Genomic DNA, 17,516 nt, shown 5'->3' on the forward strand with positions numbered 1-17,516 from the left:
TTCCAGCACAGCAAGGGCTATACAGAGAAACCCTGTCTGGAAAAACTAAAACAAAACCTAAAACAACAACAAACCAGTCAGGATACTTCAAATATTAAAACTATACAGATGTGTCAGGGTACTGTAAGACAAACACAAGTTGTGAAAAATGTAACTAGTATAATAAAAATACTAAAATAAACATTTACAAAAATAGAAAAGGGAAAAAAGATTTAAAAAAAACATATAAAAGGAAAGAACCTACAATTTGCTAACTCCCCAAAAACCAATGATAATGAACCAAAATACGAAATGGTTTGTGCCATCTTTCACTATCGATGTGATAACCCCATGCTATCGGAAATACACACATACCAATCTGTTAATACTATTCAAGAGCCTTATATAAAAATGTGCTGTTTTATTCATCAAATTTACACATAAAATTTATCCTAAAGTAAATGCTTTCTACATGCAATGGAACCGCTATAGAGACTTTCAAAGTGATAATGTACAAACAATAATACAGGTCTGGTATTCATTCAATTACAAGGAGAAAATTCTATCATAATAGTTTGTAAAAAAGGCTACAAATTATAAAATGGCATATGTAGAATAAAGCTTTTGCTTTAAAAAACAAAATAGTGGTATTTTATCTTCTGAAGGCAGTATGTTAAGTGACATCTATTTTCTCTGTTGATCTATATAGAGCCTAAGTTTCTAGAGTGAAAGGAAAGTATGTGTGTTTGCATATTTGTGTATTCTGTGTGCATGTGTGATGTTTGGAGGTATAGATATCCCAAAGAATGGGAAAACCATGGTTCCTGGATACCTAGGACATCCCAACCTGAACATCAAAATCCAAGGAAGCGCAAGTCCCTCATAAGCTGATGTAGTATCTGTGCATAACCTATACACATCTTGCCGTATACTTTAAAAGTATATCTACACTACTCATAATACCTAATACAAATGTAAATATTAAATAGTGACTGTATAGTACTGTTTGCACATTAGTACAGAAACATTTTTTAAAAATATCTATTTGACCCCTAGTATGATATATCTGTATGGAAGACTAACTGTATATACAAAGAATACATATGTAAAAATAGTGATACCAATATGTCTTTTGAATTAATTCACACACCAGTCTCCATTGCTTACCTGGTCTTTTGTGGATATGGTTTTGTTAAAAGCATCAGCAAGTTCATATCTCTGAAGTACCAGTAACAAGAATTTGTTGGGATCCATTATAGATGCTCCAATCTGTGAAAGAAATTGAGTGTCATGTATTAAATGGAGGAACTCTTGTCTCTAATAGTCCCTTTAAAAAATTATAAAATAATTTTGCAGAAGATAATAGATTGCCCATTCTATTTCTATGTTATCATGTTCAGTTAATGGTGAAACTCAAGTAAAAACAGTATCTCCTCTTACTCTGAGAAACAAAAGAAGGAAAGGAAAGATCTAATGGAGAGTAACTGAAACAGGTACCTGAAGCATGATGATATCTTTATCATACATTTCTTCCCTGCATTTAACATCTTGATAATAGAAAACCTGTGAAAGAAATGTAAACAGATGTTAAAGGAATTGATTTTCAATAGACATCTCTTTCACCATACATGTTTATTTAAATGTGGATGTGTGTGTGTGTGTGTGTGTGTATAGACCAGATGTTACCATCAGCTGTTTTCCTCAATTGCTCTCCACTTTGTATGAGTCAGGATCTCTCACTTCAACCCAGAGCTCCCTGATTTGGCTAGTCTAACTAGCCAGCTTGCTATGAGAACTCTGATTCAGGATAATTGTTCCTGTCTGAAAGAATTACAGGGATGGAGAGGAGCCTAAAGAAAAGAAGGTCCAGCGACAGGCCCAAAGTGGATCCAGCTCAAGAGGAGGTCCCAAGGCCTGACATTATTACTGAGGCTATGGAGTACTCACAAAAAGGGACCTAACATGACTGCACTCCAGAAGACCCAACAAACAGCTGAAAGAGTCAGATGCAGATGTTTGCACCCAACCAATGGACAGCAGCAGCTGATTCTTGTTGTTGAAATAGGGAAGGTTGAAAGAAGCTGAGGAGAAGGGCAATCCTGTAGGAGGACCAGCAGTCTCAACTAATCTGGACCCACAAGATCTGTCAAACACTGGACCACCAAACAGACAGCATACATGATCTGATATTATGCCCCCAACACACATACAGTAGAGGACTTTCAGGTCTGTGTTCATTCAGAGATGATGCACTTAACCCTTAAGAGACTGGAGCCCCAGGGAGTTTAGAGGTCAAGTGGGGTGGGGGATGGGGACATCCACGTGGAGACAGGGAGTGGGGAGGAGGTATGGGATGTGGAACAGTTGGAGGGTAGATTGTGGGGGGTGGGGATAAAATATGGAGTGTAAAAAATAAATTAATTAAAAAAAAAGAAAAAAAAAAAAGAAAGAATAAAAAAAGAAAAAAATCATAACATCATTTTCTTCTAAGTGGCATCTTTAAAAGTTGTTCTCTGATCTTTTAAGAAAAGCACTTCTCCCTAAAACATAAGCAAAAATAATTAGGTAGTCATTGTTGTTTTTAAATGGTGCTGGGGGCTGAACCCGGATTCGCACGCAACTTTGATTAGGGCAGATTCAAGAACCACCATAGAAACAAAACAAAAACAATAGCAAAAGGACAAACAGGGGCTAGAGAGATGGCTTAGGTGCTAATAGCACCTGATGCCCTTCCCAAGGGCCTGGGTTTGATCCCCAGCACCGACACAACAGCTCACAATCATCGATAACTCCAGTTCCATTGATACTGCATGACATACATGGTGCTCAGACACACAAACAGACAAAACACCCAAACCCACACCCACTCAGAGGGGGGGGGGGAGGGACGGAGGGAGGGAAGGAGAGAATATGAGAATGAAAATAGGACAGTTGGTGTTGGTGGGAAGACTTAACGTCTCAAAGGGATTCCTGTGCTCCTACTGGCTTTCAGATGAGATAAATATTAAATAGGAAAAAGGAGAAACACTTATAGGATCCCCAGGATTTTTATGTCTAAGAGATATGTGTGACAGATGGCACCATACCTGGCTGATGAGCGAGAGCCCGTTTCTTCGCCACATCTCGGCAACAACCTGAGCCACCAGCACCAGGCAGCGCAGCGGGTACTCCACCAGGACCTCTACTTGAAAGCCGTCCTGAAACACAGTGAGTGCCGTTTCATTAGTTCCCACACTGCACATGCCTCGACTTAAGCAAGAAGTGTGTAAAATGGGAGAGCTTGCATTTGGAATTCAGATTTTAACATGAAGCATCCTGCTGAGAAGTGACTAAATATGAGTATTTAACAAGGTTAAAAAATATGATTTTCTTTCCCACCCATCAACAGAGATGACTAGAAAATACTTAAGAGTCACTTACAAAAGGCACAAATTCATGTAGTCTTGTAACAGCACCTAGTCTGCTTAAACGGACATGAAGACCTACACCATTTAAAAGAAGAGAAAAGAAAACAAGAAAGCAATTAAACCCTATTAATATATTTTTTGTTAACTTAAAGTTTGGGAAAGTTGGGTTATTTAAAATATATTTTCACTAGAGTTGAGGGTGTATCTCAGAGTGCTGGTCTTGCAGGCAGCAAACCTTCAATTCACTCTCCAGTCTGCCCCCAACACACACACATTCTACGTTTATACTCCAAATGAAAACATCTGACTTCTAATTTTGAAATACAGTATTACCAAAACACAATTCTATGTTGTACAACATCGTACATTGTATATAATTCATATAAAACTAAGTCTACTTCTCCACATGTTTACTCTATTATTAAAGGAAAATCAAGGGCTGGAGAGGTGGCTCAGTGGTTAAGAGTGCTGACTGCTCTTCCAAAGGTCGTGAGTTCAAATCCCAGCAACCACATAATGGCTCACAACCATCCTTAATGAGATCTGATGCCCTCTTCTCAGGTGTCTGAAGACAGGTACAATGTACTTACATGTAATAAATAAATAAATCTTAAAAAAAAAAAAAAAAAAAAAAGAGGGTCAGCAAGATGGCTCAGTGGGTGAAGGTGCTTGCTGTCAAGCTCAGCAGCCTGAGTTTAATCCCCAGAACTCATGTGGTGGCACGAGAAAATGAACCCCCACAAGTTACCTTCTGATCTCCATACATTCACCATAACATATCACTCCCTCATCCAAAACAGAAATAAATACACAAATGTAATTTAAAAGATAAAAAAGAAATATCAAAAGAATTGAAACCTAATCTGAATTTTGGTATAAATTTATATAAAAATCAACATTTATAATATTTAGAAACTGGGTAATTGGTAGAAAAGTTATCCTTAGATAAGAATAAAGTATGAGTGAACTTCCTTGGATAAATATTGTGGTGACAGCTCTCAAAGGTCAGAAATAATGACTGTCTCTAACTTCAGCATCTAATGGGCGTATATGGAACAACGAAAAAGGGAAATTACCCTTCTACTTTCAGAGTATCTAGAAGAGTGACCAGAAAGACATAGAAAATGAAAACACTTACCAGCAAGCGTTCTAGAGAGTGGCAGGTGTATGCTTACAAGGTCCTCAGACACTTTGTAGGATTTGGTTTCCAGACTGTGACCACACAATTGCACCACTGTCTTGGTACTGGACATGAAATTTGTACTGCACCTCATTACAGCTTTGTGACATTCTTTATAAGCTACCAGTAAGAGATCTTCCTAAGGTAAAAGAAAACAGAAATATATTGACAAGTCAGCACTTTGTCACCTACTATGTAATAAATATTTGTTAAATATAAGCACAAAATTATTCTATGTATTCCCAGGGTTACCTCCATAGGATGTAAATCCAGAGAAAATATAAAATGTAAACATTTATAATCAAGAGTAAAAATTGCAGGCACCAATTAAATGATATAACTATCTTCAAAAGGCCAAAATAACAAGCATAATTGGGTTTCCCTATGTAACAGTTCTGGCTTTCCTGGAACTAGCTTTATAGACCAGGCTGGCTTCAAACTCACAGAAATCCACCTGCCTCTGCCTCCTGGGAGAAAAGGTGCATACTAACACATGCAGCAGATGTTTCTAATAAATAAATCTCTAGGCTTGATTTCTCACAGCACATACAGAGAGAATATACGCATGAGGAAAGATGAGAAGGGGCATTCTCAGAAAGATCTAATAAAAAATGGGGGGGGGGAATACAACTTCTATTTAAATAGTGGGAAAGAATTAAAAATGACATGACTCAAAGGTTTTATGGGTGGAGTCACTGAACATTAAGCTGGAAATACTGCAATATGTAAATATATTGACTATGTCTATAGTGTAATGGAGACAATATATTTTTCAAGAATTAATGTGAGTCACCAAAGGTGAAGAAAGAAAAGGATAAACTGAGGAGACCCAGACACTAACAGGGTGATGGCACACATTTGGGACACAGAAAATCAAATCTGAGCATGGTAGGAAAACAGAAGTGTCCGTCACTCGATTCTGCAGTTCAGTGCTTCTCACACTGCTTTATAGTAAGAAAGGGGCTCCATAGCCAAGTAAATTGGGGAACATTCCTCTCAGGTTACAGCACATTGATTATGAAACACACACAACATGGAGGCTCTGGGGTTTCCTGTATGGAATAACGTTTTTGTTGTTGTTGTTGTTGTTGTTTTTCGAGACAGGGTTTCTCTGTATAGTCCTGGCTGTCCTGGAACTCTCTTTGTAGACCAGGCTGGCCTTGAACTCAGAAATCTGCCTGCCTCTGCCTCCTGAGTGCTGGGATTAAAGGCATGCACCACCACCCCCGGCAGAAGAACATTTTAATAGCAATGCTAATGATAGAACAAGGAAAGTCAAGATGAGAGAATACAAGCTTGAAATTGCAGAAACTGGTAACAAAACAATTTAAGATATTCTGAGTCTAAATATAAAAAATGTTAGTCTAAGAACAACTGTCTGTAAACAAACTAAACTAGAAGTCCAGCTTGGGCAACTGAAGTCTTTAATTAATGAAAGACCTTTATAAAAAGAATACTGGCCAGGCAGTGGTGGCGCATGCCTTTAATCCCAGCACTTGGGAGGAAGAGGCAGGCAGATTTCTAAGTTCAAGGCCAGCCTGGTCTACAGAGTGAGTTCCAGGACAGCCAGGGCTACACAGAGAAACTCTGTCTCAAAAAACCAAAAAGAATACTGAGACATTCTTTTGGCAAGAAGAAAGGCAATCACCATTGAGCCTGATAGCTGATAAAGAAACTGTTAGGACTGTGTGGGCTTGTAAAAAGCCAAGGGAAAGAGAGTCCTCTCTCTCCCAACCGGCTCCCTCACCCCCTCTGCCTAGCTAAAACCCGCCATATTATATTCCTAAAGCTAGCCACCAAGGTCTATGCCCTTATTTGACCACTCCTCATCCTAACATGGGGTTTCCCCTTTTACCTATATAACTCATCATTTGCCTATGGGCCACTTCTGTCTCCTCTCTCTCCAGAGGCTGTCCTTTGTTGTCATATCTACGACCCACCCACCATCCCCAATCCCATCTCAACAAATATCCCTTCTCTCTTTCTTCCTCACCTTCTGTCTTTGTCTCTTATTCCCAACCCTTTGTCTTTAGGGGCAGATAAATTTCCTTTGTACTGCAAACTTTGGCTTGGGGGTCCTGAGCCAATACCCTTCTTTTTGAAAGGGACTTCCACTGCTCTAGAGGGCAGGGGTCCTATGTGCCCATAGGCAGGTGAGTAAGTGTGGAAAAAAAGAAGATAACCAAGGAGACAAATCCCAGGAAAAGAAGTATAAGTTAGAACCAAGAGCCTTGGTAAAGGTATTGGTTTACATAAAAGAAACTAAAAGGTGGAGGCTAAGTGTTGAAGACATGGAGAAACCTGGTCAGATTATGTGGTCTACACAGAAAAACTGGAGGGAACAATGGAACTGTCTCAGAATGGCAACCTTCTCAGTAAAAATAAGGGTCACCACAAAGATGACTCAGTGGGTAAAGTGTTTGCTGTGTTAAGGACCTAAGTGTGGTTCTCAAGTACCAATGTAAAAGCTGGATTGGGTGGCTACCGATACCCACAGTGCTGGGGGCAGAGACAAGATCCCACAGGGCTTCCTGGCCAGCCAATCCAGCTAAAATGGTAAGACCTAGGTTCAGTGAGAGACACTCTATCAATAAGGCATAAAGAGGGAAGGCACCCTGTGTGTGTGTGTGTGTGTGTGTGTGTGTGTGTGTGTGTGTGTGTGATGCATATGTGTCTATATGCCTATGGAGACAAATATAACCTTGGGGTTTTATCCCTCAGGATCATCCACTTTGTGTCTTTTATTGGAACCTGGGCTCACCCATTAGTTAGGGTGGTTGGCAAGTGAGCCCCAGGGAACCTCATGTCTCCACAATGCTCCCATCACTGAAATGACAATCACCCACAATGGCTATCTTTTTATGTAGATGCTGGAGCTCAACAGAATACAGGTTTTTATGCTTGCATGGCAAAGACAAAACAAAACTAAAAAAACCCACTATGCACTCTTAGACACTGAACCATCTTTCCAGTAGTCCCAAGATACATTTTTTTAAAAATTACTTTTTATTTTATGTATATGGCTGTTTGCCTGCATGTATATCTGCGTATCATGTATGTACACTGCCTGTGGAGGCCAGAAGAGGTGTCAGAGTCCTTGGAACTTGAGTTACAGATGGTTGTGAGCCACTGTGAATGTTGGGAATTGAACCCAGGTCCTCTGCAAAGGCATCAAGTACTCTTAAGAGTTGAGCCATTTCTCCAACCCCCAAGGCCGAGCCTGAGACACATTTTCTAATCAAATATAAAAGAATGAATTTTCCTTTTATACTTAATAATATAATTTTAAGTAACTAAGACAGTCACATTATAAACTTTTATATCAAGAAAACTATAGCATAAGCTATGCCACTAATAACTATTGGAGCACTTACAAAAGTGCACATCCTACTACCAAATCTTTAACTTACATCACAAGCACACCACTCTTGGAACATGAGCAAAATATTCTTTAGTTGCATCTGTATAGCGATGGCAGCCTCCCAGTCAGGGTCCACTTCAATGTGTTGTCCAACTTGTCTTCTGATTTCTTCCATTCCCTGCAAGGAAAGGCGGGTTAATCCATCACCGTTCTGTTGTTGTTCCTCTATGGCAGAATATAAAAATGCCAGCATTTATAGTCACAAATGCATAGTAGTTTAATATGGTGACTATATGGTTACATGTATTACATGTAATACATTGTAATCACATGTTATTACAATACAGAATGCATGAGTTAGAGCACTAGCTTTCCAAAGTGCACAGTTCAGGGGTATCTGACTATATATACCAGCAGTCATTCTCTCATGTGGAAAACAAGAATCATAATAGAAAATAAACCTATAAACTAAGGATACTTATGAAGTCTTACTATGTGTAAGCATTCAACAATAACACCATTGACTACACACACACACACACACACACACAAAACAAGTAGTGTTTATATCTTACACTACATTACAGAAGTTTTCTTCTATGAAAACCACAATTTACATCTTTTTTAAGTAGACTTTTAAGAAGAGACTTTTAAAAAGAGAACAGACTGTTCTTCCTAGCACCCACATGGTGACTCATAACAACCTGAAATTCAAGTTCCAGGAGATTCAACACTCTCTTCTGGCACACAGGACACCAGGCACACACATGGTACATAGATATATTCAGTGAAGATACCCATACAAATAAAATAAAAATAAATCTCAAAATAAAATAAAATGGGAGGAAAAAGGAGATGGATTTTTTAAAACTAACTTATTTTATTGGTACACTAAAGAATTATCATACCTGCATACAGGTAAGAATCTTCAGAAAAGACCGGAAACCTTCCAGGAACTGTGCTCTTAATCTTTCTGTCCATGTGATAGGCTTGCTAATCAGGATGTACCTATCATTTCAATAGAAGAAGAAATAGTTTACTTCTTTATTTTGAGATGATATTAAGGTTCCCAGGGATACAGACAATGTTGGCTCATCAAAATTGTGAGTTCTAATTTCTTACAGTAATTAAAACCTCTGGGCAGAACTAGAGTTATTTATTTGGCTTTTTATATATACATATAAAACTGGCAAGATGAGGGAATCATGACAAGACCACTATCAAGGCTAAGCCTGGCTTTCTAAATTCTGCTTCAGATTAATGGAGCAACCTAGAGTGTCACAGTACAGGCTGTCATAAGACAACACCTGTAGATAAATGTAGTATAAGACATCCTCAGACTTGTCATAACCATTACCCAAAGGCCAAGGCAAATCCTTTCAGGCACAGGGAATTTCAAGCTGACCTCCTACCTCCAGGACTCCAGAACCTAGAACCTGTAAGGTGACACACCCACGTGTCACCATGCCTTGCACATTAGGATGGACAAATTTGGAGAGATGTACAGGCTTGTGCTAACCTACAATTCACCAAGTCAGTATTTCTTTTGGATAATAATTGCTTTCAACAGGAACAAAGCTAATCATGGACTAAGCCCTCAGGTATGATCAACAACTATTAAAAACTATTTACACTTACTGAAGGAAAATGCATTCCTGTTATATATGTGTGTTGTACAAGAAGGATTGGGAATGTAAATATGAATAAGATCTACTCCATCTTTGAAATTCAAAGAATACTGGGAAGACACAGTGAACACTATAATCCAGCGTTAGCCACACACAAACAAACAAGCAAAAACAGGCACCAAAGGAAGTACTACAGAACACAGAAGACCATACAGTAAACTGTCTGAAAAAAGTCTGCATTGGAAAAACAGTGCAGATTATGGTTTGATTTCTCCTATTTTTTAGATACCCATCAATGTGGTAACTATACATCAAAAAATAAAAATATAATTATGAGCTAGGCCTGTTAGTATACCCCTTTAGTCCCAGCGCAAGGGAGGTAGAGTCAGGTGGATCTCTATGAGTTCTAAGCCAGCCTGGTCTACATAGCAAGGTCCAGAATATCCAGGACTACATAGAGGGACCTTGTCTCGGTGATGGTGATGGTGATGATGATGATGGTGTAAGATGGCTCAGCAGGTAAAGGTGCTTGCCAGTAAGTCAGATGATCTGAGTTCAATGCCGAAGACCAACATGATGGAAGAACTAATGACTCCTATAAGTTGTCCTCTACCTCTCTACCTTCACATACCACATATGCTGAGCCATGTTCTGTCTCATGAGCGCTCTCTCTCTCTCTCTCTCTCTCTCTCTCTCTCTCTCTCTCTCTCACACACACACACACACACACACACACACACACACACACACACACACACACACACACACACACACACACACACACACCAAAATAATAAAAACAAACAAACAAAAAAACCCAAATACGGGCTGGTGAGATGGCTCAGTGGGTAAGAGCACCCGACTGCTCTTCCAAAGGTCCGGAGTTCAAATCCCAGCAACCACATGGTGGCTCATAACCATCCGTAACAAAACCTGGTGCCCTCTTCTGGAGTGTCTGAAGACAGCTACAGTGAAATGTACTTACATATAATAAATAAATAAATCTTAAAAAAAAAACAAATATATGTAACAAAAATGCAATCAGCAGGACCTTATCAAATAGTTGAAATATGCTAGTTATTATTTCTTAAAGACAAAACAAAAAACAAACAAACAAAAAAACCAAATCAACATTCATTAAAGGTTAAAAAAAAAAAAAAAAAGTCACACAAGTCATGAGAACTATCACTTAAAATATAGTCCACAAAACACCAGGTTTGTAGAAACAGCTCTTGACCTCTAGTCAGGTAAACTGAGTAAGAATCTTCATTTCAACAACTCTTTGGATAATTTGAAATGTTCTGACTGACACAGGTTACATTTACACTTCTAGTTCATTCCTGAGTGCTGATCTAACAAATAAAGATGCAAGGGGCAAGAGAAGGAAATGGAAAAAAAAGAAAGGGGTCTACAGCAAGACAGATAGCAAAAATAACAGGGAAAGGAAAGGGTGAGGGGACTTGTTTTGATCTGCTACACTTTCCAGAAATGGGACACAGAAACCAGTTAAAATAATAAAAGGAAGATTCCTTAATACAATCAAAGTTTAAATAAAAAATTTTGACTTTCTATTTCTATCTAAGTTAGAAATTCGGAAGCCAAATACACCATCAGATACCTTCCAGACTTGAGACCTTGCTGGGTGTTGCGGCTGGGGGACTTCATGGCATACAAATGATTCTCCAGGTTCAGCAGAAAGGAACATTAATTCAGAAAAGACTTTGCAGCTATGATTGCTGTCTGTTTCTTCATGTCAAATAACAACTGAATTGTTTTTTTTTTTCTAAATGGACAAGGGGAGCTAGAACCAAATAAGGAAAGCCACAAAGAGGACAAGATTTCAATGACTTTGCTAATGCTCAGAAAAGACTACTCAGAACTGGGATTCACTCTTAGAGAGCTAAACTTCCCTTAGGCAATGTCAACCGAGTACCACACACGCCAAGGGGCTTGCTTTATATCTAGGTGTAGTCAGCTAAGCACAGTAAGTGGCTGGACTGCAGAGATCTGAAAGAACATGATCTAAAAGAGATCTAAAAGAACGTCAGTATTTGTAGCAATTACTGATTTAAAAGCAGCTTTTGTGGAAAGATGAATTAACACATATATAGAGAATAAGGTATAACTGCAGAATGAATGTTAAGAAGCAGAAAACAGGGCTTCATGACTATTTCTTAAACACCATTTCTGAGTACTGTTTTGGTTTTAGAACAGGTTTCATTGTTGTTTTCTATGCCCTCTGCGGGGATACATGATGTCCTAAAAGGACTACGAGCAGTACAGATAAATAACAGTCAGGCTGAAACTCCAGGTCCACCACGCAGGAGCTCTGTAACCTACAAACCAAGATTACGCTACCTACTTTATAAGAATGTTGCAATATTCAAATAAAGTTAATATAAGCAAAGTTCTTTACCACGTGAGAACCACTAATACATTTCACAGCACCCTTTTGAGAGTGACCTGTACTTATTGAGCAGGTTATTTAAACTGTTAGTTTTGTCTAAAATAACTCAGTTATGAGACTATGGCAGTGACTACATTTTACCCTGTAAAGTAGACCATGTCTCATCAATGAATCAACACGGACATTTCAAATACAGCCACTAGGACGTTCTATTCTGAACACTGTGACTTACACAGTTTGACAAAGGAACAGATCCAAATGGCAATGCTGATCACAACCCCATGCTGATCACAACCGGGCTTATCCACCTTCAGTATTTATATTAGAGGTGTGATTTCCTAAATTTAACAATTTACTAAACTCTGAAGAAAACAATTTGTAGACACAATGACATTTTGAAATAAAAGATTTTGAGATAATTTTGAAAATCAAAACTTGGTAAAATCAAGAATCTACTGTAGCTTCCAGAAATCTGTTCATTGCTTTTTCCCAGGGCTGAGAATCAAACCCAGGGCTTTGGGTATTTTAGGCAAACACTCAACTACTGAACCTACTCAACTACTAAGTTCCTAATCCCACTTTTTAAAGAGACTACATTATTTTTAAGTTGGGCTAGAAGCCTATTTCTTTACTGTTGCAGGATATTTGATCACACTGTGAACCCTGAGATTGTTATTTACTAGAAAAACCTGTTTTTAGTTGTGGTATGGCTCAGCCTTAGCACACACCTTTAATCCAAGAGCTTTCTCTTTGAATGTTGTAAAGGACTAAAAAGTCAACCATAGGTCAAGAGGTGGAGCAAACAACCAGTGGACAGGAAGTGAACATAGGATTATTAAGAAAAAAACCAGAAAGTAAGGGGAAGTCAAAAGGACTGATAGAGAGATGCACAGGAAATAGAAGGGAGGGTAGTTCAGTTTGAAGGAACTTTTTAGAGATGGTGTGAGAGGAGATATTAGTTCTGGGACATCAGCTGAGGGGGAAGGTGAGCTGGGAGCTTTCTCTGCCTCTCTGAGCTAGGAGGCTTTCACCCCAGATCTTTTTTTTTTTTTTTTGGGTTTCGAGACAGGGTTTCTCTGTATAGCCCTGGCTGTCCTGGAACTTACTCTGTAGACCAGGCTGGCCTTGAACTCAGAAATCCGCCTGCCTCTGCCTCCCGAGTGCTGGGATTAAAGGTGTGCGCCACCACGCCCAGCCTTCACCCCAGATCTTGACTCCTGATTCTTCATTGGTAAAATGGAGAGATTGAGAATGTTTAAAAAAAGCTAACCAACAACTGTTTACCTTACGTATTATGCACAGGCATTAGAAGTAGGTAAAACTTGTTTCCAATCATATGTGACTGGGAGCTTTAAAAAAATTGTGTGTGTGTGTGTGTGTGTGTGTGCACAAGTACAGATGGCTGTGGATGCCATAGAGCTGGAGTTCCGGTTGCATGACGTGTGGGTGCTGGGAACCAAACTTGGGTTCCTTGTAAGAGAAACAAATGCTCTTAACTGCTGAGCCATTTCTCGAGCCCCATCTTGCGGCTTTTTTAAAAACAGCAAACTAAGGATTATATGGTCACTCTAATATATGCTAAAAGAAGTTCTTTGATGTCCATGATTTATTAAATAATGATCTATCAGAATTTTTAGAACATTCACCATTTCTAAAGTAAATGGAAATTTATTTTAATGATCAGATCAGTTCTATTATATGATTCTAATTTTAGTTTAAGATTTTTAAAAATTATTTTTCAATATGTATTGGGTAAGTGTGCATGTATTTGCACACATGTCTGCAACTGCCTGTAAAGACCAGCGAGATGGTAAGATCCCCTGGAGCTGGAATCCAGAGAGACAGTGAGATCCCCTGGAGCTGGAGTTAAAGATGGTTTTGAGTCACCCGATGTGGGTAGTAGGAACTGAACCCAGATCTTCTGCAAGATTAGTATGTACCCATAAACACTGAATGATCTAGCTAGCCTGCAAATTTTAGTTTGTTTGTTTTATTGAATGTATGACTGCTCTGTCTACATGTACACTTGCATGCCAGAAGAGGGCATCACATCCTTTTATAGATGGTCATAAGCCACCATAACTATTGCTGGGAATTCAACTCAGGACCTCTGAAAGAGCAGTCAATGTTCTGGACCACTAAGCCATCCTCAGTCCTCAGCACCATTATGCCATTGGGTTACACTCAGTAAGACTTTGCTGAAGACATTTACGAAAGTCTGGTGTTGCTCATGGGAGACTGATTCCATTCCCTAGATATGTAAAACAATAAAGTATCTGCAAATAACCCATATACATCACAGGTGATTTAATACCTATACAAAGCAAATGTTCTATAGACAGCTGACTACAGTGTTTTGAAATAAATCAAGGAAAAAAATTGTACAAGTTCAGTACAGAACCGATCATCTTTTATTACTTCTGAGTTGTAGGCTGGGTCCCCAGATGCAGAGCCAACTGCATTAGTATATGGCAATTACAATTGCTTGTGCCTGCCATCAGGGTAAAGAGAATCCTAGTCAAGAAGAGGATGAAATGTCTACTTAGACGACAGAGCAAGTAAGCACACGGTCCAGCAGTGCCCTCACCTGTTAACTCCAACCACTTACTTTAGGTCACATATGATTGCATAGACTCTTCCCAGTTTGTCCTGGCTATAACCCTGGAAGTTGAATTTATTGTTCCTGTCCAAGTATTCAGGTAAAACTTCTAGCAGAGTTTCAGTAATGACAGAAATAACATTCTGTTCTTCAATAAGATGCCGGGCCTGTAGAATATTTCAAGAATATTGTCTTAGCATAATCTCACCATAGTATGGACTTAATTTATTCACTCACTTGGTTGACCAGCATTTCATCTTGTTTTTATAATAGCATCTTGCTATACACCTAGACTGGCTTCAAACTTAAATTTTTTCCTGTTTTGGTTAAAAAAAAAAAGAGCACAGCCATAAATAAATGTGTTTGTTTTGGAGGCAGGGTCTCTCTATTTCAGTCCTAAATATCCTGAAACTTGCTACATAGGACAGGCTGGCTTCAACTCACAAAGATTCTCTTGCTTCCTCTTTCCTCCCAAGTGCTACCATTAAAGGAATGTGCCACCATGCCTGGCCAGAAATAGTTTTTAACAACTGTATATTTATTATTTAGAGGCTGGGTCTCACTATGCAGCCTTGGCTGGCCTGGAGCTCACTCTGTAGACCAGGCTGACCTTGAACCCATTGTGATCTGTCTGCCTCTACATCCTGAATGCTGGAACTAAAGGTGTGTGCCACCATGCTCAGCCGAATAAATGTTTATTGAACAGTAAAATAAGTACCTAGTCTTTAAAGAACAGCAATAACTTCAGAAGTTAACTTCTAGGATTTGGGTTTTATCTTTATTTTCGGTGCTGAAGATTGAACCCTAAGCCTTGTAGATGCTTAGCAAGTGTTATACTATTGAGCTACACTCCTAGTGTAAAAATTAGTTTCTAGAAGTAAAATCCCCCTTTCCTCGATAACTAGGAAATACCTATGTCAACTATACCAAACCTATTACCCAGATTATTTAAGCAAATATTTGTCATCTGTAGCCATACCATAAGCAATGAAGAGCACAGATAACTTTCACAGCCTCGTTCCTATTGCGATCTATCTGCTATTTCTCCTTCCCCCAATTCACTTCTCTTCCCTAGCCTTCTCTTTGTCCCTTTGAAATGGGGAGATAGGGACAGTTAACCAGACTTTCAAGAAGAAACAGAAAAATAAACAGCATTAAAAGGACGCAGTCCTTGTCCCCCCGGCCGATGCAGCCCATCTCACAGTAGGGTCTGCTGGGCACTCTCCCGCTCTCAGTTTTCACCTTACTGTATTTATCTACCAACAACTATAACTAAAGAACAAAAGAAAGGCAAAAATTAAAAATGCACCGTATTGGTATTGAAAAGACAACACTCCAGAGAGTAAGAAACCAAAAATGGACTCTGTGGACAAGGGGAGCTTCCAGTGATGTTCTCCCTGGGTACCACTAGAGTTACTACCCAGGGAGATACCACTGAAGTATTAAAACTTCCAAATGAAAGTAGCCCCACTCTGTGATTATCACGTGGTTTTAATTTGACCCCATCAAGTTCCCCTGAGAGCATCTTGTACATACCAAGGTTGGGACAGTGAACATCTGAACGGACAGAGCGGTAATGGAGATGCTTCTCTCGTGGTCGTCGCTGATATACTCCTTCTGCAGCTGTTTATAATACTGAAAGATGCAAGGAGAACCCATCGCAAGTCACTACTAAGACCTTTCAATTCCGAACTTCAGTAACGGCCTTGAGAATGGCACAGCTCATAAGATGACAAGTTAGACTTCTGGTATCATTATCACAATTGACAAAAACACCATCAAGAGCAAGGAACAAGACTAGCACATAAATTCAATGACTTGATCTAGCAGACACAGACAGACTATTAACTTTAAATTCAAAAGAGACAGCTGAAAATCATGGCAGAGTACAATAGTGTACCTTACCCATTCTCAAAAAACAAAAAACAAAAAACAAAAAACAAAAATACCCCTCAGGCAATGTTTTACAGTTTCTACTCTAACAGCACAGAGTTGGATATATTTAAAGTATTTAGCAACTTATATGAACCAGGAGATGAATCATAGTCAGTCAACAATTAAGCAGAGTGGGCTTAACAGCTTTTCGTCCATAGTGGTACATACCTGCCCTCCTGTGTTAGATCAAAGTCAAACACCACATTTATCAAGTAATAAGCTTCTTTTAAACAGAGTTATAAACAATTTGCCTATTTAATCGCTTTCTACAGAATTCTAGGGTTTAAGAGATGACCATGGTATACAAAAACTGTATCTCATCTAAGTAAGATCAGCTTTTGTGTAATGGATAAAATTTCACTTTAGATCACATATTCTTCTATCTAGGCCCAATGATCTTATGTCTAAAATGTTTTAGAAAGTGTTTACATCTTCAGCTACCATCACCTCCAAGGGAAAAGACATACATATATTTTCTTAATTCCTGTTGTTATTTTATGTGTATGGGTGTCTTGCCTGTGTGTGTCTGTGTACCCTTTGAGTGTGGAGTGCTTGTGGAGGTCAGAAAACCTTGGATCCTCTAGAACTGGAGTGAGCTAACATTTTGGTGCTAGGAATTAAACCTAAGTCCTCAGGAAGAACAAGTGCCCTTAAGCCATCTCTCTGGCCTCTAAATGTTCGTTCTTAACAATGTGCTCAGAGAATCCAAAGAAGGCATCTTATCCCCATGCTGTGGGTCATTTACCCACAACAATTGCTATGTCCTCTCTGTTTCCAACTCTAGTTTTGGTTCTGTCTCTACCCTGTCCTATGCCTCTTAGAACCATCTAAAAATTAAAATCAGAAGGAGTTCCCCGGCACAGCAGTGCACACCTTTAATCTCAGCTCTTGGAATGCAGAGACAAGTAGATGACTGTGTCTTAATGCTGGCTGGGGTGACACAGTGAGACCTGTCTCAGAAGGGTAGGGAGAGCTGGAGAGATGACTTGGTGGCTAACAGAGGCAAGTAGATGACTGTGT

At 39.1% G+C, this 17,516-nt stretch overlaps 1 protein-coding gene across 3 annotated transcripts in view; it reads right to left on the reverse strand.

The window, feature by feature from the left end:
* The window catches only part of Ubr1 (ubiquitin protein ligase E3 component n-recognin 1), a 122,267-nt gene that overhangs the window by 67,125 nt on the left and 37,626 nt on the right, over positions 1 to 17,516 (reverse strand). For all 3 annotated transcript variants that reach the window (XM_021192101.2, XM_029535771.1, XM_029535770.1), the window contains exons 11-19: positions 16,098 to 16,196; positions 14,571 to 14,728; positions 8,836 to 8,935; positions 7,977 to 8,105; positions 4,525 to 4,705; positions 3,400 to 3,461; positions 3,066 to 3,176; positions 1,477 to 1,542; positions 1,147 to 1,248 (exon numbers count right to left, since the gene is read on the reverse strand). In XM_021192101.2, the coding sequence (XP_021047760.1) occupies positions 1,147 to 1,248; positions 1,477 to 1,542; positions 3,066 to 3,176; positions 3,400 to 3,461; positions 4,525 to 4,705; positions 7,977 to 8,105; positions 8,836 to 8,935; positions 14,571 to 14,728; positions 16,098 to 16,196 (1,008 nt within the window). The remainder of the gene's footprint in view (positions 1 to 1,146; positions 1,249 to 1,476; positions 1,543 to 3,065; positions 3,177 to 3,399; positions 3,462 to 4,524; positions 4,706 to 7,976; positions 8,106 to 8,835; positions 8,936 to 14,570; positions 14,729 to 16,097; positions 16,197 to 17,516) is intronic.

This window comes from Mus pahari, chromosome 3, assembly GCF_900095145.1.
Source record: "Mus pahari chromosome 3, PAHARI_EIJ_v1.1, whole genome shotgun sequence".
In the NCBI taxonomy this organism is placed as follows: domain Eukaryota; kingdom Metazoa; phylum Chordata; class Mammalia; order Rodentia; family Muridae; genus Mus; species Mus pahari.